The sequence below is a fragment of the Pithys albifrons genome, chromosome 8, assembly GCF_047495875.1.
Source record: "Pithys albifrons albifrons isolate INPA30051 chromosome 8, PitAlb_v1, whole genome shotgun sequence".
Taxonomy (NCBI): domain Eukaryota; kingdom Metazoa; phylum Chordata; class Aves; order Passeriformes; family Thamnophilidae; genus Pithys; species Pithys albifrons.
In genome coordinates this window covers 17,428,446-17,452,236 of record NC_092465.1, presented here as the reverse complement: position 1 = coordinate 17,452,236, position 23,791 = coordinate 17,428,446, and the positions used below count along the sequence as shown (strand labels likewise).

The window sequence follows — 23,791 nt, the reverse complement described above, 5'->3', positions numbered from 1 at the left end:
CATTTGGTTTAAAGTTTCTTCTGCGATGCCATCCTGTCTGTGTTACACAACTTACATTCATATTACTAAGTTGGCTGAATAATCAACATATTAAAAAGGCAGAAGCAGAGATTGCCTTGAGTGATGCTAAATTTGATTTTTTTGGCCCAATAATTCTTCATTGATTCCTTCTTAATACAGTAAACACCTTACATATAATTTAAAAAATGAAAAAATACTGTAACTGAGGGTCATGTAAATTATTCCAATAAAATAATTACATTTTATAACTTCATTTTAATAAAAAGTGAGTATTATTTGCAAATTCTCATTAATCATCAGTGGGATCACTACACTGTAAAGGTTTGCAGTATTCAGTTGCAGGCTTATTTTTTATATTCAATGAGAAATATCAAACTATCTATTTTGAACTTCTGTAATGGCATCTTTGCAGATGTTTCAATGGAAATAGATCTTTAATTAAAAAATATTCTGTTTCAAGATGGAACCAAATTGGTTTAATCTTTACATTAACGGAGAGAAATATTTGGGGATGAGATTAAGCTTTAGAGCAAAAGACCTCGTTTGAGAAAGTTCCAAGTCTCTGCAAGGAGTGACTGAAAAGGAACATGGAGATCAGCTTTAGCTGTTGCAGTTGAAATCAAATAGTCTCTTAGCCAGATTTCTTCTTTCATCACTTTCAGGAGCCTTGTGGCAGAGTGCATTGCTGCTCCTCTTGCTGGCAGCCATCAGCCATTCTCAGTAACTTGACACAGAGACTGTAGAGACTTGCAGTTATAAAGGCTGGAATGATACAGACTGCATTGCTCCTCTCCTCATTTCCTGAAGATTTTTTTTTCTTCTGGATGTTTCTCTTGTTATTCAGGATTGCACAATGTACTTATGACAACCACAGTTGCTGTTTACTTGAAGATGGATTCTAGAAAAGCCCCTCTATTCCAGATGGCTTTGGTATAATATGTTTTCTTTCAAATCTCATTCTTTCCTTCTCTCAGGAAAATTCCCACAAAACGCATTCATCAGTTACCAGTCTTTATTTCTTCTTCTTGCTTGTTCTGTTTTTCTCAGAAGGAAACTAAGTGTACTAGCACCCGTAACCTGTCAGCTTAGGAGAGGCCAGCACCACATTCTTTGTAGTTCAACCAAGAAACTCAGACCACAATTTGGCAGTTATTGAAGCAGTCTATAACAGTATCCTCACGTATCTGGGCTGTAGCAACACGTTTCCCCATGAAGCTCTGAAACTTCGTTTCTGTTGTCCTCTGGCCATGCACTAACCTGGAGCCATATTACCTTGCATGCTTTTGAGATAATTGCAGCCTGTATGCTTTTTCCACTGAGTAAACGCCAGTAAACAGAAGACAGCTGATTTCAGCCTTGGCCATTTCAGCTTCTCCAGATACACATTCTTAACCCCCTCAAATACCTGATACTTCTGTCCTGCTCAGCTTTTCTCTAACTTTAATCTTTGTCCCTCCCACAGTAAATTACCACTGTGGGCACAAAAACGTTACCAACTCACATGCTTTCTGTGTTCATCCTTCTTTTCAAAGTCATTCTAGCCGTGAGTTAACAAAAACAAAAAACCCCAAAAAACACAACCAAAAAACCCCACGCCCCCCCCCACCACCAAAAAAAAAACCCCAAACCAAACCAACCCTAAAAAAAAACCCCTATGACCAAAAACCACACAAACAACACTCCAAACAAACCCCACCAAACCTAAACCAAACTCAAAATCTCCTATGTCTTTCCTGAAGAAAAATCAAGTTTTTAAATCTGTGTGGACCATAAAGGGCTCAACTTTCTTCCCTGGCAAAAAACTTTTAAAGCCATCTTAAAGGCTGGCCAGGAGAGCTGCAATGTCATTTGCGTAATTGTCCTCTGCTCAGCTGGAATTTGGAAGAATATCTGCAGTTACCGCTCCTTGCTCAGCCTGCACCATGGATTCATGGCTGCACAAAGGCTGCCTTTGCTATCGCACTGGGATGCTTGCACATCCTTAAGGTTTTTAATCTTTCTTTCCACTATTATCACACTTAAGTTTGGCTGATGCTAATAGACTCGGGAGTTTTGGTGGACCTTGCATATATATTTTATTAATCAAACAGTGCTGCAAGACAAAAATGATTGTGATTAGTGTGACAAAGAAACAGCATCTCCTTAATGCTCTGAGGATGAACTTATCTTTGGGTTGAAAAAAGACGGATTTGACCGAAGGAAACCATTGTACTAAGTGGGTTTTTTACAAACAACAGTGGATTATAGCGTGCTGCCAGTCCCTCCTTCTAATGTTTGGGAAACTAGCTTTCAGAGCGAAAATATTCAAGTGAAAAAATATAACTACTATTGAGTAGAACAGGAATGTTTCTTGTTTGAGAATGAAGTGTACTCAGCACCGCTGGCTAAAGTACAAATTTAAGAATGTGCAAGGGGCCAGACAGAGAATTTGGTTTGGTTTTGTGGTTGCTGCTCTGGAAACTGATTTTAGCACTGCAGTCCCTTCTGCTCCCAGCAGATAAACGGACCCTGTACCGCCAGTCAGAACCGAAGCCAAATCTGGGTTTCCAGAATTGTACGCAATTCTCCCTTCCAGCCTGCACCACTGCTCGGTAGCGAGATGCACAAAGAGCGAAGGCGATAACAAAGCACAACCGGGCTAATTAGGTCAGAGCCGAGCCGGGCGCGATGCGGCCGCTGCAGCCCTCCTCCTCTTTCTCCAGAAGGTGGAAAGCCGCCGCTCCGCTCCAGCCGGGCACCGCAGCTCTTTCCGCTGCTGGCGCGGCCCTTGAGCCCAGCAACGCCTCTCGCCGCCGCCCGGTACCCCCCGCCCCGCGGGGTCGTCCGGCCGAGTCTGAGGCTCGCTCCGAGCGGGGCTAAGCGCCTCCCCTCGCCCCCCCTCCCCCGCCCCTCCGCCAGCCCTGCCCCGCCGCCTGGCACCGTCGCCGCCACCGCGCCGGCCCCGAGCGCTCCCTGCTCCGCTGCCGCTGCTGCCCGGCCCGGCCGGGCGGGGACTTGGCAGGAACTCCCGGGGAGAGAGCGAGAGTGCCTGCCCCCGTCGCCGCTCCGCTGTGGCTTTTGGGTGGAGGAGGAGGAAGGTCTGGGCTCGGCCGAGAAGCCGCCGCCGCCGCCGCCGGAGAGGAAGAGGCAGCGGCAGCAAGGAGAGAGAGACGGAGAGGCGGCTGGAGCCCCCCAAAGTGCCCCCCCCGTCCCTGCATTGCAGGCTACATTTCCAGCTTCATGGGCAAAGTGTGGAAACAGCAGATGTACCCCCAGTACACCACCTACTACTACCCCCAGTATCTGCAGGCGAAGGTAGGGTCCGGCACGCCGGGCGGCGCGGCGGGTCTGCGGCTGGCCCCGCTACGGGCCAGGGCCGAGCCCGGGCGGGGGCTCCGCGGCTGGGGCACGGCCCGGGGGAAGCGGTCAGGCTGCACCGGGGGACGGAGACAGGAAAGAGTCGGCAGTCCCTTCCTGCCGCCCGCCGCCGCCCCGGGAGAGCCGCCGGGAGCCCCCGCCGGGCTCCCACCCCTTCCCCTCGCTCCCGACCGTGCCGTCTCCGACCTGACTCCTTCCCCCTCGCCTTCCCCCTCCCGCCGGCGGTCCCTCCTCTTCCCCGGGGCTCTCGTTGTGTCTCCTCCTTCCCAACCACGTCCTCGGCTACCCCGCCACAGATCGGAACGCTGCGGGCCCTGCTCCCGCTGCCTTCGCCCAGCGCAGCCCCTGGAACGCAGGGAGAGGACCCGAAGTTCGGCCGGCAGGGCCCGGCTGGGGCTGCCGTGGCCGTGCTTCAGCCACCCTGGGGTGGGGGTACTGTGACATCCCGAGGGGTGGCAGGGCGTGCTTGCTGCTGCGGTGGGGATGGCTGCAATTCCAATTAAATACAGGCACTGGTGAAGCTGCCGGACTCGGGTGGATACTTATTGTCTGTGGAGTTGGACCTTTGTGAGCTGCCACCTCGCAGTTTTCAAACTGGAATAAAAAACGCATTAAGGGTTCAGCTTCTGATGGTTAATCTTGTACACGGGTAGCTGCTGTTTGCAGGAGCACTGATGTTAGCAGTTCTTGTGGTGGTGCATCTCCACCTTTTTTTCCTTTCTCCTTCAAGTCTGTAAGGGCAGCCAGCCCCACTGCTCTAGAAGCATCATGCTCTAAAACTGGCAGTTGCAGAGGTGGTTGCATCAGCTGTCTGGAACATTTAGCATAAGCCTTTCCAACCACCAGTGTCACTCCTCACAAATCAAAACAGACCCATATGAGGCTTCAATGTGTGAACTTTTTTTAGAGGTTATAACCGTGGTATGGGGTTTGGTTGTGATTTTTTTTTCCCACCCTATTGAAACGGCTTGCCTTTTTGGCAATGACAGGACAAGAATTCCCTTCGCTTTATCTGCACACTTGATAGGCTCTTCTTTTTATTGTGTTTGTGTTACAGTGTTGTGAAATGTATTTTATACTGCTTGGCTGAAAAATAAATTCAGTTTGACAGTCATGAGACGTTTTACAAGGCAGCAATGAGAAGGCTTTGAAGTGTGCTTTCATATATACAGAAATTGATAGAAATTCGATGAAGGTCTTTAGGTGATTTGAAATGACTTATCTCTTAAATGTGTAATCAACATCAGGCTAACTAATATGGACTATAGCCATTCAAAGATTGTGCAGCAGAGTAATAGCTTCAGTACTGTTTACAGATATATTTTTAATGCATTATTTTGAAGAAAGAATACCTAAAGGACAGCCTTTTGCATCACTTAGCTGTATGACTATATAAATATTCTCAAATGAAATAAATGTCTTTATTCAGAAACTTTTATCCTCATGGTTTTGTGTGGCAATAGGAAGTTGCAAACCAAGTACATAATATGGAATAGATATAAAGCAATGTCACCTGGCTGTTTTGACCTGTAAATAATTGAAGAGGGATATAAACTGTAATAGCTTACAGTAGTTAGTAGAGGATGATCTTAGAAATCCATGATCCTATGAGAAAGCATGATGAACCATCTTTTGAAAATGTTTCCTGTAAAGATAATTTAATATTGATTTGTATTACAGTCAATGACCTATTCAAAGCATCTGGTAGTCTTTGCTATAAAATTATACAGCCTGAAATTACATTGCTCTGCTTCAGCAGAGAGAACACACAGTCTTTTGACCTACACACATGAGATGAAATATCTGGGATCCAGTGAAAGTTTCCTGGTTTCAGATATTCTGGTTTTATAAAAAAAAAATAGAAGAAAAAAAGATGTCTCCTTGGTGTAGATAAAAGGACTAGTAACTATGAGTTCTGATATTCAAATATGCAGAATCCAGTGATATAAGCAGTCTTCTGTCTATGGATCCTCTCTAAATATGTAGAAATTTTAATTTAATTCATAGTTTTCAGCTGTTTTATTCTTTGGGCTCTAAAACAGCCTGTTGTCCATTACATGAACTATATCAGTAATTCTGGAGAAATCGTTGTTTTTAATTAAAAACATAGATTAATAGAACTGAACAGCATTTGCTGAATGAATGGTGGGTAACGTTACATGGTTGCAGGGGGGGAGGTGGGAGATTTTGAAACTAGAAGTTTTGCTTCTCATCTTTATTTAAATAGTGATGGAAAATCTGCTGACTAATAAATGGCAAATCAATAATGAGGAGGTGACAGGAATTGCTTGAAGATGGATTTTTCTGTGGAGAGCTCAAAAATACTCATTAGAAATTACTTAAATTCCTAATGGCTCTTTAGGTTGAAATGTTGATATGGTCAACTATTTTAATGGCTACAAATATGCTGTGGATTATAAAAACAGATTTTATATTTGACTGTTATGATCTTCACAGTCTATTCGTGAAGTATTCAAGCTGGTTCAGTGATTTATTCTGGGAGGAAATATAAACATTTGCTGTGATTCAGCACCTCCCTTCCCCTAGACTTAGGGAGCTCAGCATCGAAAGAGATTAGTGAAACCATGGACTTAAATGAAATTAACAAAATTAACATTGGAAGAAGGTGTAAGACTTTTAATATGAAATCATCATGGCAATGAAAATAGTTTGATATGTCTTTAAGTTGAAGCTTGTAAAACCTCATTTTTGGGACTGCCACTGTTTGTACTCTGGCAAATGATGTTTGACATATCTCTAAAATTTTTGTATCTCCTAATGAATGTATGTTTTAGGATAGTACCTATATTGCAGCATTTTATGGCTTGTCAGAGAGCATTGAAAATGTTTTCCAAGTTCAGTGGATTTTTCTGATGGTTGAGGTACTTTAACAGTATTTCTGTAACATAGTGTTTCAAATTTCAACTCAGTTATATTTCATTTCCATAATTAATGTTTTACTTAAGAGATTATGTATTTCAACATTTTGAAAAATTATGGTCATTAAGATTGTATGTGTTTGATTAATGCTTAAAGGCCTGTCTGCCCAGGAGTAAAACCTGACTGTTCTAGGCAGAGTATTGTAAAGTTTAACAAGACAAAGTACACATAAACAAATACAAATGTATATATACATCTGTAGGGCACAATTTGTTCACTATGGTCAAGTAAGAAATAAAAGTGAATCTATGTTTTGTTTTCCTTTACCAAAATATCAAATGGGGTTCAGGGTCATGATGCATACAACAGTTTACAAATCAATGATGATAACTATCTACATTATTCTTTTTTCGCTGGAGAATAATGTGACAATATGACTTAATTTCACTAACAGGCTTATGTATCATAAAGAAAAGTTCTTTGTATCAAAGAGTTCTTTGTATAAGTAGAAGATGACAGCATTTCCTATAGATAGCATGGTTTATCTGAAGTGCAAGCTTTTAATAGTCATGGATAATACTTATGTGATAATTGAATTCTATTTATTTTGTATGGTATTAGGTAACAACAACACAGAAGAAATAAAATCCTGGAATCTTGCTAAATTATATTAGAGTGGGCTTTGAACTTTAGAATTTGGTAGCTGCAAAACTGGTGTCCGGGAAGCTCTGAGAAGAGGTAGTATTTCTAGAAGTTTGTGTAGGTTTGTAGGCAGGACTGTAGATTGACATAAACTGTAGTGAGCAAGCAGATTCTGCCATGTCAAAAACTGGTTTTCAGGCTGTTGAGAGAAACTTTAAATTGGGAACACATAATTTGTATCCAAACCTGTTGATAGCAGAGTAAGAAGGAAATCAATTAACAGGGAATTTTCCATAGTATTAAACAAAACAGATATGAAACTTTCTTATTAGGAGACACTGGATAAGCTGCAGTTCAGTGTCAGTATATGAAGTTAATCAACTGATGTAGAACCTTCTGCTTTAGATGCTTCTAAAGCAGAGGAGATAGGACCTGCTGATTGTTTGCTGCTAATGTATTCCTTGGCACTGCATTCTGTACCCTTTAAAATGTTTTACTAGCATATGAGCTGATTTTAATCAGCATAAATGATTACTGATTCTATCAGTTTGGTTAAATTTGTTCTGTATGCACTGGGACTGCAAGATCTGTACATAGTAAAAGACAAGTTTATAGTAAAACAGTACACTTGTTTATAAGATTCATTAGAAATAATTTGCACACTCTGTATTCTTGGAAGTTATATTAGTTGACCATAATTGTGATCTCTCTGATTCTTGACTGGGCTTAGAAAATCATTGAAAAAAAGAAAAAAAGCACAGGTTAGCTGCAGGCAAACTTTTTGTCTTTACACAGTTACCTGATCCTGTTAGCCTCCTCAGCCTCTTGAATGTGTTCTCTCCCATTCCAGGCAGGCTGGGATTTTATTGTGCAAGTACCCAAAGAAATCCTTAAAAAAAAAAGTACTATATTGTGGAAGGGAAAGAATTGTAAAATTTACCAATTTTAAGAAAAACTTAAGAGTTCTGGCTGTAAGGTAATCCCTTCAGCTCTATAAAATCATCTCGGGGGATAGGGAGAAATGAAGAGTGTTACCTAGGAAGAGCATTTTCTCTTCTTCCAAATATCCTACTCTAAAACTGGGAGTGTCTGTTTACCTCCATCTGTTAGACAGACCACTAAGTCTTCATCACTGGTCACAGTGATTGTTCTATGTAGTTGTTCCAGCTAGTTTGTTTTGTGAGGGACATCTCTGTCCTTGTCCCAGTTATAGCTACTTTTAAAGTTTGGCTCAGGTGGCTTGCTATGAACTAGAAATATGCACTTCAGAAAGAATTTCTAGAAACTCTTGCTAGAATAATTCTTATATATGCAAAAGCCTTTTTAGAAATGGGTTGAGCAAAATTAATTCAAAGCTCTGCAAATGTATGTACTCCTTGCATGGAATTACTCCAGTTTTGAATTACTCTGTTTTAGAGCCTTCTTGAGAAGTAATGTCAGATTAGCCACCTGGGCAAATATGCACTAGGAACGGGATGTAACCATATTGTTAATAGCAGTGCCTTCAGGAAGACTTAAACCTAGATATTTCATGCTGGGAGCACTGCAATGTTTGATGGTGTCAAAAAGGATGTATGTTAATGTATCATGTATTTTAATGTACATCATTGTAACTATATAAATAACTCTAATAAAGAAACATGAAATATAGAAACACTTCACATCATCATCTTGAAGACTGGCTTCATTGAAGTCAACATGAGTTTTGCCTTTGTTTTCAGATAAGCAACATTTATTAAAACCTTGATTTATGCTTGGGTTATGCTGACCATGCTTGATTTGTGGGTGATCTGCAATGACATGATGGTCATAATCTTCAGAGGAGTAAAAGGTAGCCAGTTCAACATGTAGATTGTGTGATCAAGGCTGGAATCAAGGAGAAGTAGCAATGGCATCCATAATATATTAATTTTGTATATTTTTCTTAGGGAATCTTTCAGAAAGAGTTTTTAAAAACCCACAACTTTCCTCCCTTAATCCAACCTCTGCAGAGAAAGGACTGGTATAAATATACATACACTAGAGGCTGGTTTTGCAAATGACAGAATAAAAAATATTTCCTCCACTGCATTCATGGTAGAAATTACAGGTTTTCATTAGCTTTCTAGTTTATAGAAGTTTGAGACTAAACTCATCCCTAGAGTGCACTTTGCTTGGGGCTTAATTTGATACTGTGTGAGTGGCCTCATTTAACAAATGTCAACAAAATCTTGGTCCCTCTGCTTGATTCCGTAGTAACTTTACTGCAGACATATGAGTAGATCCTGAGCGGGATGATCTTTCGGGACTGACTTTTACAGAAAAATGATAAACGAATATATGACTTGTAATAGACTTGAAACATTTATGCAGTGCTTTCTTCCTCTTGTGTTTGATTGTTAGCCCCCCCAGGCACCCAGTTTGTTCTAAAGCAGTGTCTGTGAAGTTTACATGCAGTAGGTAGGCAGCAGCTGGAAGAGACCAGAATTACACAATCTGTCTGGTTTGTACTAATGTATTTTCTAGCTTTACCTTCAACACAGGATCCCAAGGCACTCATGAAAGGTGTGCAATAACTTTGTAGGGGGAGAAGTTAATTTTCTTTGAATAAAATATTCTTTGAAGTGTGGGTTTTTTTCAAATCTCAGGTGATACTCTTCATAACGACTATAGTTTTTTTTCTCATTCTTTTAAACCAGAGTTGAGTATGCTGTTTAGATTCATAAACTTACTTGTGAAGGGAACCCTATACTTCAAAATACTTGGTTTTTAGGTATAGTATAAACCTCTAGGTCTCAGTCTCAAGGTTGAAATTTCCTAAGAAATTTCTAAGCTTCCACATACTGTTGAAGGAACAAGGAAAAGGCAAGCAACATTATTGACATTTTCCAGTGAAGAGTAGTACATTGTAGTAAAGCATTGTTTTCTAAATCTATTCTTCTATAAAGCAATACCTTTAAGAAACATATATATGTTTAGGATATACATAAAAAACCCAATTTGAACACAATTTTTCGGCTTCTTTGAAGTCAAAGCAACAGTTTGAGCTATGAATGTTGACTCCTAGTCAGAAAGGTGTAGTTGATGCTAATAATACAGTGCTCCTAATGAAGGGCACTTGATTGTGGTAGTAGTAAAGAAGTCTGAACGAAAGAGTAGTAATAAACTGGAAAATATAACTTGCTACAGATACATATTTCAGTTTCAGTCTTCCATAATCAAGAGTGATTAACAATGGTTTAAATAATAAACTGCTTTTCACTAAATTATGCTTTTGGTTTGAAAAACAAGTCCCTTGAAGAGATATGCTTAGATTTAGCTAAAATTATATACTAATTTTTGTTGTGGTTATAGAGACTTTTTGTGGCCTGTGCAAAGCAGTGATCACAACTATTGATACTGAAAAAACTCATGCTCTGCTAAAACAGTAAAACATGTTGGAAAAGCATGCTGATAAAAATCTGTTCTATCTGAGTTTAATGCATTTCAGTCAAAAAAGACACTCAATAGATTCAGGTCATATTTACTCTGGCTAATAGCTATAATTATTATCTGACTTCATGCATCTTCTTAGTCTTCTTCAGCTGAAAATATCGAGATCTGCATTTCAATGTAATTTCAGTAAGTTCTAAGCTGAATTATGTTATCTCAGAATTGAGGAAGACAAAGAGCTTGGACCTGGCTATAACCAGGTACTATGACTCACTTGTTTCATGGTAGGTTTTGAAGCACTGTGCTCTTGTTCATGATGTGAGGTCATAAGAGCACATTTAGGCTCAATTGCTCTGACTTGATGAAAACATTTCAAAATATATTTAGATTTCTGAAATCTCAGCATGCACGTAAGGCCTATGAAAAGTACTTCAGAATCATTCCAGGTAGATAAACAACTTACCAATACAAAAAAGAACTCAGAATGTTTGGTGTGACTCTTGTGCATTGAGAGAGAAGTATTGATCTTTTGTAGAGAGGTAGAGCAAACTGGCTTCACATTGTGGATTTTACAACAGGTTAAGAACTGAATTCCCTTGCTTGTCTCTTGGCAACACACACTGACACAATTTCTGCAGCAGTTTATAGGCTGCAGTAGTATCTGTGACCTCTTCTATCCCTCAGGCCATAGCTACATAATCACTTTAATTTTACATAACTATGCACATCAGCCAAAAAGGGCAGTCTTGTCCTCCTCCATTGCTCCAAGCAACCCATTCCTCTCCCTTCCCCTGTGCTGGCACTAGCATTTGTATGATCAGTCAGTGAGCTGAATCAAGAAACCAGTCTGGCTGAAAACTAACCCCAAACCCCTTAGCTGCAATACATTTTTACAGTGGAGCAACTAAGGAGACACTTAAGAAGTTTGAGATTTGCATGGCTATGGGTGAAGTTGTCTCAGAAAAGTATACCCTCTTGGGTCTCACTTTTGTCGAATGAAGTGGTGTTGCATAGCTTTTCTGAAGAAAGATTTTCTGGGGCCTTGGACAACAGAGCTCTTAGGTTACCAAAATCAGTGGATGACTTGCATATGCAGATAATTGTAAACATAATTTTTCTATGACTGTATCTTCTCTTTTACTGTTTTAAATTGTGTTAGATGTTGGTGCACTAAGTGTTAGAAACCCCATTGAGTCTGTTCATTCTTAGGACCAGTGATTGTGGAAGTAAGCGTGAAATAATTTGCTCTGAGGGCTTAAGGTAGACATAGGCCTGGGAGGAAAGAAAGAATCAAATGTAAATAGAACTTCAGAGGCCTTGTAGCATAGTGTTACATCTAACTTTCCATTTTCAGCAGAGTGCAACATTGATATTTTATTTCATTCTGGGGAAGGAGGGGAGAAGGCTGGCACTTCAAATTAGCAACAGCTGCAGAATTAAGACAAGGGTGTTAGTGACTCATTTGGAAAAGTACTAGCTAAAACATTCTGTCTCCTAGAAAAAACATTAAAGAAGGGTTTATGATACAAACTTTGAATTTTGTGAATGGTGTCAGTGACCCTCTGGTTTCCTCTGGGTAGCTTACCTGATTAGTGAACATTTGCTTCTGACAATGGCACATTACAGTGAGGAGAATACACGGGGACATCTTGGAGGGGGAAGCATCTCTCTTAACAGGGTCAAAGACTTCAAAATGCCTCTTACTTCTTTACACCTAGTCAGCTAGCCAAAGATTCAGATTCTTATTGTTCAAGGTAGGTAGAAAAAATGGTTATACTTAGTAGTTTTCTTTGATGTGTCTGAATTATTGATAAAGAGTAGTCAAACTGCGATTTCCCTGAACACCGAGATCTTGAATCATAGAAGCAGTTTCTTTGTTCTCAGTCCCAAATTCCTTCCCCCAATTCACTATTCTCACTGCTCAGACCTTTTACTGGACTGTATGCTTAGTGTTTATGTTTAGGTTCTCTAAGTCTTTTCACATCTGTATTTCAGTGATTTTTTTTACCTTTCTCTGACAAATATATTTCCCTGTTTTATGCCCAGGTCCTACAGATAGCTTTATTTACCTTTAAGAAAAAAAGGCTAAGGGGAGATCTAATTGCTGTCTTAATGTATTAAATGAGAATATATAGAAGAGGTGGAGCCAGACAATTCTTGAAGATGCACAGGGATAGGATAACAGGATAATTCAGGTTGGAAGGGACTTCAGGAGCTCTCTGATTTAACTTTCTGCCTAAATCTGGGTCATCTAGGTCAGACCAGGTTGCTTAGGGCATTATTTGGTCTGATCTTGAAAGTCTTGAAGGATGAAGACACACAGCCTCTCTGCACATCCTGTTCCAATCCTAGCTATTCTCATAGTAGGTGTTTTTCCTTATTTCCAGTCTGAGCTTCTGTTGTTTTGACTTAGGCCCGTTGACTTACCCTCACACCATGCACCACTGTAAGAACCTGGCCACTTTTTGATAACCTCCTCAGAATTTTCCATTCTATAAGTGGAAAGTTGCTATTAACTCCCACCAAAGCCTCTGCTTCTCCAGCCTGAACAAACCCAGTTCCTTCAGCTTTTCAAAGAGCATGTGCTCCAGCCCTCAGCCGTCTTGACACCCTCCACTGAACTTGCTCTAGATTATCAGTGTCACTTACTGGGGGCCCAAAACTGCATGTGGTATTCTATGTGGAGCCTTTCAAAGTGGGGATAGTCACTTCCCTCACGTGAATGCAGCCGAGGAGGAACATCTCACTGCCAGAGCATCCTGCTGGTTTATGCTTGCTGTCTGTCACAGCCCCCAGTTCTGTTCCAGCAGAGCTGCTCCTCACTTAGTCAGCTCCCAGCTGACATCATTTTAAGGGACTCTTCCTTCACAGGTGCAGAACTTTTGCCCTTCTCTGTAAAAATGTTAGATGCAGCAATCCCAGGATTGACACTTGTAGTGCTCCACTTGGTACAGGCATGACACATGCACTGCTCCCTCCTTGTCTACACAGGCAGTAGGTTTATCATAGAAGGGAACTGGCAATAGCACAATGGACACAAGTCAGGACATGTGAAATTTCTAATTAGATATGAAGAATTTTTTTTTTCACTGTAAGAGTGGCCTAGAACCTGAACAGGAGCTGAGAGGCATTCTGGAATCTCTTGGAGATGGTAAAAAACTTGACGAGGTCCTAAGCACCCTGTTCTGCTTTGAACCTGTAGGAGGGCAGTTGGACAGGATGACCTCCAGTCATTCTTTCCAAACTAGAGTGTGATTCTGTAAGGTAGGCCCCGGTAGCTACCCATCTGCTTAAGAGGCTGTAAAGAAACTGTTACTGATCCTTCTATGCTCCATCATTGTAAGCTGTGCTATGGAATTTGAAAAGAAAAGATATAGAAGGAAATCCCTTTTTCTGTTTAACAGAACACGCATTATACAAATATGCAAATGATAGTTCAATAATCATAAATCATGCAAATTCTCTTATCCCATTTTAGGAAATAACTCGTTTAAGCTGCTTAAAATTTAAGGGTTTAGGTTTGTCTATTTGTTTGTTTTTCTCCTGGCAGAATGTTATAGTGCTACAAAATTAGGCTGTAAATTGTGAGAGATTTATATATGTTCTCATACCAAATCACTTCTTTAGGCTGACATTACTTGTTCCTGCATCAAATCTGAATGTTTTGATAAGCTTTTGCCTTGAATGTGGATTAAAATTTAAATAAAACAATAATTAATCCTGAAATAAATATTGTTTCTTTCCAAGCAGATATTATTCAGAGAACAGCAGAGTACTGAGGAAGGCAATGTTCTGATTTTCTAGTAGAAAAAATGTGAAGAATGAGCATGTTCCTATTGCTTTTCACTGACAATTCTGCTATATCTCACATGACTTTTCTTCCAAATTACAGTAAGTTCATCAGCTGCAGAAGCTATGGATATATGAAAGGCTTCCAAAACCACCCACCCAGCTTCTTTAGCCCTCTCTGCTTTTATTAGCACTTCTTTCCAGTGTCTTTTATATACTTACTCCTCCAGATTTTCTAAGGATTTTCAATGGCAGGTATAATAATAGGAACTCACATGTTCCCGAATCCTGAAGTTAATCTTAAAGATGCTGCTTCTACTAGATCTTAAAGAAATTAAAATCACAGCTATGGTTGTCAGCCAGATTGATGATGAGGAAAACATGTAAAACCCACCAAATGTCAGTTGATTTTTACACTGCTAACTAATCTGGTCATGGTCGTCCATTAATTCTGAAAATCAAGTTTCCTGTTAGGTGCCAGAATATATATTTAAGGGACCCAATGCTGGATCAAGTTGGCCTTAAGATGACTTTCATGGCCAGAAAGTTGCAGAGACAGCAGCATTATCACTCCAAGTCATTATTACAGAAAAGAAATTGCTCAGTTGAACACTTTATTTTCTTCTTTATCCTAGAGTGTTTACATTGATGGTGACTGACCTATATGAACATTAAAAAAATGCATATTTTAACAAAAATATGAAGTTTGTGCACTGGGGATGTTTTTGCTGTTACGGATTTTAAATGCCATTCTTGGACTTTTATTTAGTTCAGTGCCTGGGACTAGGGACGAGTGTTACCAAGCATCTAACACTTCCATGCTAAGTAGCCCTGCTGCTTTCTGGGAAAAATAGCAAAATATCATGGTAAAAATGAAAGGAGAATGACAGAAGTTTGCTTTGCCATGTTGCCCCCAAAAGAGGCAGAAAAGCAACTATGCGTATTTTATATTTGTTACCTCTTTCCTTCTTTTAAAATTGAAAGTGGGATTCTGTGTCAGATGAATAATTGAATAATGAACAAATGACTAATAGCTACCTTTTTTTACCCATACGAAGTATAATGGGTCATTTTCCATGCTTACTTACACTCTATTCAGCTCCGTCAAAGTCAGTGTAAGCAGGTCCTCTTTACTGATATTTATATGAAGTTTAGAAACACGTATATGCCAAACAACAGAACTTCTGGCACTTCCACGGAACACCTCTTAAGAGTAGGAATTGATCTCAGTGTTGTCTTCCAAAATGTATTCTGTCTTTCTCATGAATGGAAATCATGCTGCTTTTGTCATTCAGGAATGATGCTGCACATCCCAGTGCTCTGGTGGTGGATGTATGAATGCATTTTAAAAATGTGTTAGATATATAGTCTAGTTTGATTTACCTACCAGTTGTTAGAAAATGTCTACAGTTGATTCAATTTCCTTAATTGACTAGTTGTTATTCTTTGATCTTTGAAAGTGTGGCAGCTATTCTGTAGGACAGCCTGTGCTTCAAGTAATTTTGATATTAGGCAATCTAGTGAAGTATGGATGTGTGTGTGTATGATTTATAAAATATTCTGGGTTGCTCTCTGTATAATGAAGGCATTCATGAGTCAAATAGGCACTAGTTGTGATTTTTTCATAAATTAAGACTTTAGTCCTTCTCTTGACACTGATACTGAGCTCCACGTGTTCTGTAATTTACATGTCCACAGAATCTAGTCTTTGCGGAAAAATCATGCACCAGAATCTTACTTATATGTCAAAGAATAATAAAGATTATAATATTAATTTTAATATTTATTTCAGCACAGCCCCCCATTTTTCAGTTTATACGATCTGCAAAATCTCCAGACCCTACCAGACAGCCAGTGGCTTCAAAGCAGAGTTCAGGAGCCTCTGGATGCCTTGGAGACAGCAGAAAGAAGGATCCCTGGTATCAAGGGTTGGAGCAACTGGTGTACAAGTTGGAGTAACTCTGGCTTGCCTAATTACTGGAGATGTCAGGAGACTGAACTGGGATTTCTGGGAGTAGAAAGCTGGGATAGCCATGTCTGGAAATGACAAACATTTCACAATTGTAGTGAGTCTTTTGATAATTGGTACTTACAGGAGTAATGTCTGGAAAAGAGAAAAGGAAAGCAAGTATCAGGATACCATTGAGATAAGAAGAGAGAATTAGTTTGGGTTCTGTAATTTTATATAATATTGGCTTCACCGAAATGACAGGCATCTTTAGAAGAACTACCTACTGTTTGTCCTTACTTCTACAATTGGACTCGGAGCACCTGGTCTGAGAGTGGTGGGTTTGAACAGAAGGGAGATGGTTCCATGGGGCTGATCTGGTTTGCTCTTTCTACCCCCACGCATTAAGCTTATCTCTGAAAGTGGGTTGAACAGGCTCTTAAAAGCTGGCTACAGACCTGTCTCTTGAGCCTTGTGTTGTCATTTGAGAGAGGAAAAGAGGAAAAGGTAACAGAAAAGTACAAAGCCAGATGGAGGAAAAACTAATTTTGAAAGAGGAAAATTGCTGTAAAGGACAGATAAGGGAAAAGAATAAGTGAAAAGAGCAGAGAAGAGCAAAAGCACAATTCAGTGAGGAGGCTGTGGCATGTGTGCCAGAGCATGGCACAAGAAGACACCTCCATCTGCCAGGCCATCCAGGGGGAGTTGCATCTCCAACAAAAGGAGATGGAAGGCAGTATTCTGTAAGAACTCAGATTGGGGACTGCTAAAGTTCAGCAAGAATGAAAGGTTATTTTTACAAAAACAATGGATGGTTTGAGGGAAACAGAAAAGAGAAGAGGGAAAGGCCTTGTTTTATACAGACTGAGAGGACAAAAGGTGCTCATTGGGCAATTGTGGCAGTCATCTTTGCCTCTTAACTGCTGCAGCCTTGTTATGATACTGTAGATAAAGTTACAGAGGTAAACTTCTCAGGACTGAAGAGTTTGCCATTTTTTTTTACTTCTTGTAGATTATACATTTGTTTTCTTATTACACGGAAACTAGAGAAAATGCGAAAACTTTCTGAACAGACTCTCGAGTGACATGGCGATGTTGCAATTCTTTTTGATACATGTTCAGAAATTCTCTTACTGTGATAGGTTTGGCATGAATCTTAATTCAAGAAAATATACAGTATAGCAAAGACTAAATGGAATTAGTATCCATTTAACAGCCAGAATATCACGATACTGTATGACACACTGCTCATAGCGAAAGTGGCTAAACAGAAAAGAAACCCAGAAGGCGCACACCTCAATTTAAAAAAATCAGAAGAGTATGCATGGGAAATAGAACTCAGTTGACATTACACAGTATATCAGCTAGAATGACAGAATTTATAGTAACATCTTGCCAGGTCTTTAAATTTCACACATAGAAATACATACATTCTTACATTAAAGTTTTCATTGTTCATTTGGACTATTTGTACTAAGCCAGAATCCTTATGTGTCCAAACATGCTGTTCTGGTCATGTGTCAGTCAGCTCAGAGGATAAGGTCCATCCTGCTAGTCTGTGAGGTTTCTGTGTTTGGATTAGAAATAAGATTCCAGACTACTTTGGTGGGCTTTCTGTTTAAATTAACATCACTCGGAGGGAAAAGCAGCACCAAGAGCAGGTTAGAAGTACTCAAGTCATCACCACGGAATAGCATTTGCAATTCCTATAACTGAGACAGGATGATCTGTATATTTCAATTCACACTTTTTGTGAAATGTCAAGAATAACTCTCAACAGTGCTATGGCCTTTGGAGCTGGTGGAGATCATGATATTCCAAAGGTATAGCACAGTGGTTACCCCTGTGGCGTAGCATAGCCCCAAAAAGGGCTTCAGTTTTATGAGGGAGTCACAAATAATGCATAGTGATTTTGCACTTTGAATATGCTGTTCTGAAGCTGTAGCTACAGCCAAACAATCAGTTTTATTTTGTTAATGTTTAATGTCTCAGTTTTGTAGCTTTTAGTTTTCTTTCTTGTGTTTTTGTTGGTTTTTTTTAAATCATGGATTATATTGGTGATTTAAGTCCTCAAAAGTTATAAATTCCCAGAGTTTTGCACATATTGTTTCATCCTGCATCTCACTTGTGTGCAGTGATCCTGTGAGAATGATATTTTGCATCTAGTTCCTTCATTCTGACAGCAGGGATCCTTGAGAGGTAACTGCTGTGCAAGCACTGGGCACAACACTAGCACAATGAGCACTGGTGAAAGGCCAGGTATTAAGGATTTATTAGGTATTCTGGAGTAATTATCCCCAAATAGTTTCAAGCGAGCAGAGCTTTCTTCTTGAAAAACAGTACCATTGTCCAAAACACCTTAATCCACTTTCAAAGCCAGCTGAGCAAGAAAAGGCATTCTTATTCTACAAGGTGATTGCCTCGTCATGGTTACTTGTAGATGTTGTTACATTTAAATCTGTTAATGCATGCACGAGGCTCCTGTTCCTGCATCTTTCCAGGATGGAGCCTTAAAGGTTTGATGATACTGATGTAAACACACTGGGGCTTTAGAGAGTAAATGCTGCCAACGGTGCAGAATATTGATGCTAACAAGATTTAGAGCTTGTCTGCACTTAAAAATATAATGGAATTTATAAGGAAATACTTTTCTAGAATTACTGAGCATGTTAAATTCCATTACAGATGTTCACATATCTACACACCCCTATCTGGGGTTACTTCGTAGTAATTCCGGTAATTTTCTAAATGTAGACAAGACTTAATTAAGCTGACTCAGTGTTCTAAACTCATGTCACCTAAAATTCTATTAACTGCATTGTCCTCCAATTAATTATTGTAATAATTTTAATTATATTACTAAATCCAGGCACAGCAGAAAGTAAATAAATGCACCATGAATATTTATTCACTTCACTAAGTGAGCATTTTGCCTGCTTACAGGATTCAGAACTGGGCTGCAGAGCATTTGGCAGAATACAGATGAGATTTCTCTGCATTCTTTTTGAGGTCTGCTTTCTTCAGAATTATAAATACTGAAATTACGCAGGTATCTTGGATTTAATTTTAAATTGAAAGGTTTCTAGGATGTGCAGTAGTGCAAAACACAAATAATTACATGAATGTATCATGATTACATTAACAGATTTACTTAAATAGTAGGAGTTTTATAAGTAAAAAGTTATGTTGCACAGAATGAATATGAAGCTGCTTAGCTTTATAAAAACCGCATTTACAATGATGTATACGTAGACATATATTTAATGTAATTACATTAAGTGTTGGCCTGAGAGACCAATTAAGCTCAGTTGTAGCCCTCCACTTAAAATTGGAGGGAAATGGAGTAAAATAAATAATGCTGAGTAGAATTTGACGCTAAATACAGAAAAAAAACCTCATCTGCAGTGTGCAGCATGTTCTACTTTTGTGACTCTTAGAGACCTCAAAGAGAATTGTACATTTGCATCCCAGGGCAGAAATTGGCTGTGTGCTTGGAAGCATGAAATCTCTCAAGGTAATACTTCATAACTATGGAATGTATCCCAGGACTGATATGTAGCTAAGAACTGAGAATCAAATTACACTTTAGAAGTACTTGAAATTAAATATTTTTCTAGTTAAGGAGAGTATTATGCTGGGTAAACAATATATGTTTTCTTTTTCTAGAGATGCATTGGAGCATAAATATCTATGTTTGTATTTCCTGATCTTTGTTGGATTTTAGTAAAATTTAAGAAAGATGTTTTTTCTTCAGTTCATTTATTAGTGTTTCATGTTTGATTCTTGAAGTATCTATTTTTAATTTCTTTTTACATTCTTCTTTTTTTCCTTCCAATTAAGTTTGCAATTTCTGATTTTGAACAATTAATTTCTGAGCACATAGACGTGTTTCAGCAAGGAGAGGAGAAAATATTCCTAAATTCTTATTGGTATCTGCACAGAAGCATTCACTATGGTGCTCTCAATGGTCCTTTATTACAAAAAGTTACCGAGAACAAAAAATAAATTTATGAACTTTGTCATCCATATTAGTGCATCTGAGATGGACAATAATTTCCTGACTATTCATTCTGCAGTGGCTCAGATCCTTGCAGGTGCAAATGAGCTACTTTTTCCTCCAGTGGATGTGCCTTCTGCAGTGTCAACTTCACTCACTTTTCCTGAACCCACTCCCAGTGCAAGCCAAAGCCCCATACTGGTCAGGTTTAGTGAAGGGTATTGGACCCCTTCTATCTTGTTTCTTCTCATGATACTCCTGCTCACCTAAGTGTTTCTTGTGCCAAGGAAGGTGAGGATCATGATTTTGGCTAAACAGCTCTCATAGTTGGGGAGACCCTTCTCTGTTGACTTCGACTGATGTAAGGAATTGCCGAGGATCCAGTCAAACCTGCAGAGAGCAAATTCTTGGGAGAAATAGAAAAGGATGTTTACTTGAAATAACATAAATAGTAAAGGGAAAGCAGATTTTCTTATATTTGTTCTTTTACTTGAGGTTCTGTTCATATGAGCCCAGGTGGTTCGGAAGATTATCTCTGGAAGCTGAGTTTGGGCAGACTTTAAGGTACTTGACCATTGATAAAGCTTATTGGTTACTACTTTTTATATCCGTGAAGCACCCTGGCAGGTTGGTAAGGCACCCATTGAGATAATCCTTGGGTTTGAGGTAGACTACTACTTTTTTAAAACCTTTGTTGCATTCTGTGAGTTTAATACCCTGTCACTAATGGGTACTGTTAGGGAAATCTCAAATGTTAGGGAGATAATGTCAGGCTCATCCAAGACCTGATAAAGAACAAAGCAGACATTAATCTCATTGTTGAAAGACCTAGATACACCTCAGCTGCAACAGAGATGTTTTTTTTTTGCTAATGCTTTATATTTCTGTCAGCTATGAGAACCTTGAGCTCTGTGTCACAATTCTTAAAATGTGTAATCATGGGAATAGCATTTGGACTTATTAATGTAGTTATGAATATTCACATGATTAAAAATTTGAAGTTCTGTCTGATCTCTGCTGATCTAGTCTGAAGTGTTTAGCTCTGAATTTTCTAGATTCTGACAAGCACATGGTAAAAATGTAGATATGCTATATTTCACCTAAGTTTTTAGACATACATAGTTGCGGGTTGGAGAAATATTATACTGTTTTTTCTGTTATGTTGCAAAATAAAATCCATATACAAAAAAGCACATCTTGCAGTACTTATTCCCAAAAAGCAATTTCACACGAAGACTATGCAGTCGTACGATATCTAATGGCCATTTCTTCAGAGAAATTTCACTGTCCTGCTGAAAATATAATACAGCAGCACTTATTTAAGAGAAACATAGAACATTGTGAATTATGTCCTTTGAGCAATAAATGAACTTTCTTCTTAAATGGAACTAAAGTTTAGGGATATAATGTTCTTTGTCCCATAATTGTCTGCCTACACATACCCAGTCTGCATGTCTAAGAACAACTTGCCACTGAAGAAGCACACGTCCTGTATTTTTGTTTTCAGATGTATATTTTTGTAGTGGAAGATGTCTTTACATTAACAAAAATAACTTCTTAATGATCATAGATGAAAGTGGTGCCAGTTTTACATTATTATGTGCATACATATTTGTTAAACATGAATGATCTTTTCAGAGTAACCATACATTTTGTGGAACTTTTAAATGTTTTTGGCTCCATTAAAATATTCAACAACTTATTTGTTCCATATGCACTTTTTTTCTTACTAATCTAGTATTGCCCTTTGTTAGGCTGTGATGAATATGTTCTCTAGACAAACTAACAAAAGACAATAAATAGGTCAGTTCTCCATTCAGGAAAACAACACAATATAAACAGAATATTAGACAAGGGCTTTAGAGGACAACCTATCAATCTGTAAAAGAAAAAGGTCAGCCTGGTATGATGTACTTCAGAACAGGTAAATATAAAACTATAAAGAAAAGCAATTATTTAAAGCTAAGCATAAAAAGCACAACTTCATTATTGTGCTGATCTGGATGAACCTTCAACAATGTTTACAGTAAGGTTTGGAGAGTTGCCTAGCGCTGGAGTATACACAATTAAACAACATAGCTGAACTTTTCTTTCATGTCAGCATACTGCTAAAAAGACCTTCATTGTACTCATATGATAGTCATTCTTGGAACTGACAACATAAACAGGAGGAGAGAACACTGACTTGCAATTCTATCCCACGGTAGCTGCGTGCATCGAAGGGCATGACTGCATTTTCACCTGTACAGCTTAAGAAGTAGATTAAATACACAAAATAATAGTAAGAGCGCAACAAAACCTGAACTCAGTTCTAAAATATGAATGTGTACCTGAATTTTGGATCTGCAAGTATGGGCTCATAGTTATTTAACATATTGCAAAATTAACTTTGATTGGTTTTGTGCAACCTTATTTCTGTGTCTAAGGCAGTTAAATGCCACCCTGACGCCTGATCCCGTCAGATCCTGGAAGCGAAGCAGGGTCAACCCCAGTTAGTACTTGGATAGGAGACCTCCTGGGAATACCGGGGGCTGTAGGTTCCAGTCCCGAGGACTTCACTGGCACCGTCCAAGCTTGTTCGGCCATGGCAGATGAACCTTAGGGTGGGGCCAGTTTCACACATGCTATGCCTCACCTAAAAAATCCACTGCGCAAGAGCTTCAGGGACCTTGGGGTGACTCTGACAAAAGCCCATTTACCCACCCACAAGGCAGCTCTCATGGCCAAGGCTCCAGGGTGGCCACCCAGACTCTGTTGGGGATAGAGCTCCTAACCTGTGGCTTGGGGCTTGTGGCCATGAACACCCACATGGGGAGAGCCCTTCCCAAATCTTCGTTCGCAAAGTGTATCTATAATTTCTGTGACTAATAAGCATCTATATACTCATCCTTACTTTGGTGTAGTAGTCCACAAAAGGCAAACACAAATTACTGAAGGAATAAAGGAAAGTTAAAGCAACAAGCCAGTTGGTAGATTTTGAAAGTGGGTAATCTGAATTGTACCTGCAGTTTGGCATGTCATTAGTCCCAGAAATACTTGTGTTTCAGATTATAACACTACTCCTAGAATCACCAATATGATTTTTTATTTGTTCTAGTTATTTTTAATTTTTATTTTAAATTATTTTGGATACTACTTTTGCATGTGTATAGTATGATCACAATAGATCTTGTAGTGCTTGTAACTAATGTTACTTCCTTAACTGGCCACCCTCATTTCCTATTAAGCTGTTTATTTTTATGTAGAGACTGTATCTGAATGAATATTTTTATTGAAAAGCCGTTAATATTAATGGATGCCTGTAAAAATGGAAGTTAATGTAGGATATGAATTTCAATGTGTAATATATGACTTGTTTAATATTACAAAAATTAACGAGATTGTGTGCAGTTGATGATAGAGCAGAAAGATGGACCCTAATTGAATGGCATATGAAAAATATTCTGAACTTTCATCAGCATTCAGAAGACAGTAACAGTTCAAAGCTTATGAACAAATGATAAACATAAATAACAGAATAGGTCATGTTCAAAGGGACCACAATGGGTCATCTGGCCTGACCTCCTTGCTCAAGCAGGGTCATCCCAGAACACATGGCGCAGGACTGTGTCCAGATGGTTCTTGAACATCTCCAATGAGGAGACTCACAACCTCCCTGGGCAACCTGTTCCAGTGCATGGTCACCTGCACAGTAAAGTTCTTCCTCATATTCAGGTGGAACTTGCTATGCGTCAGTTTCTGCTTAT

The 23,791-nt window shown here is 39.2% G+C and overlaps 1 protein-coding gene across 2 annotated transcripts in view; it reads left to right on the top strand.

Annotated features, from left to right (window-relative positions):
- The first annotated feature begins 2,942 nt into the window (after positions 1–2,942).
- RBMS1 (RNA binding motif single stranded interacting protein 1) overlaps positions 2,943–23,791 on the top strand; it is a 143,275-nt gene continuing 122,426 nt past the window's right edge. For both annotated transcript variants that reach the window (XM_071561627.1, XM_071561626.1), the window contains exon 1: positions 2,943–3,315. In XM_071561627.1, the coding sequence (XP_071417728.1) occupies positions 3,241–3,315 (75 nt within the window). In that variant the 5' untranslated portion in view covers positions 2,943–3,240. The remainder of the gene's footprint in view (positions 3,316–23,791) is intronic.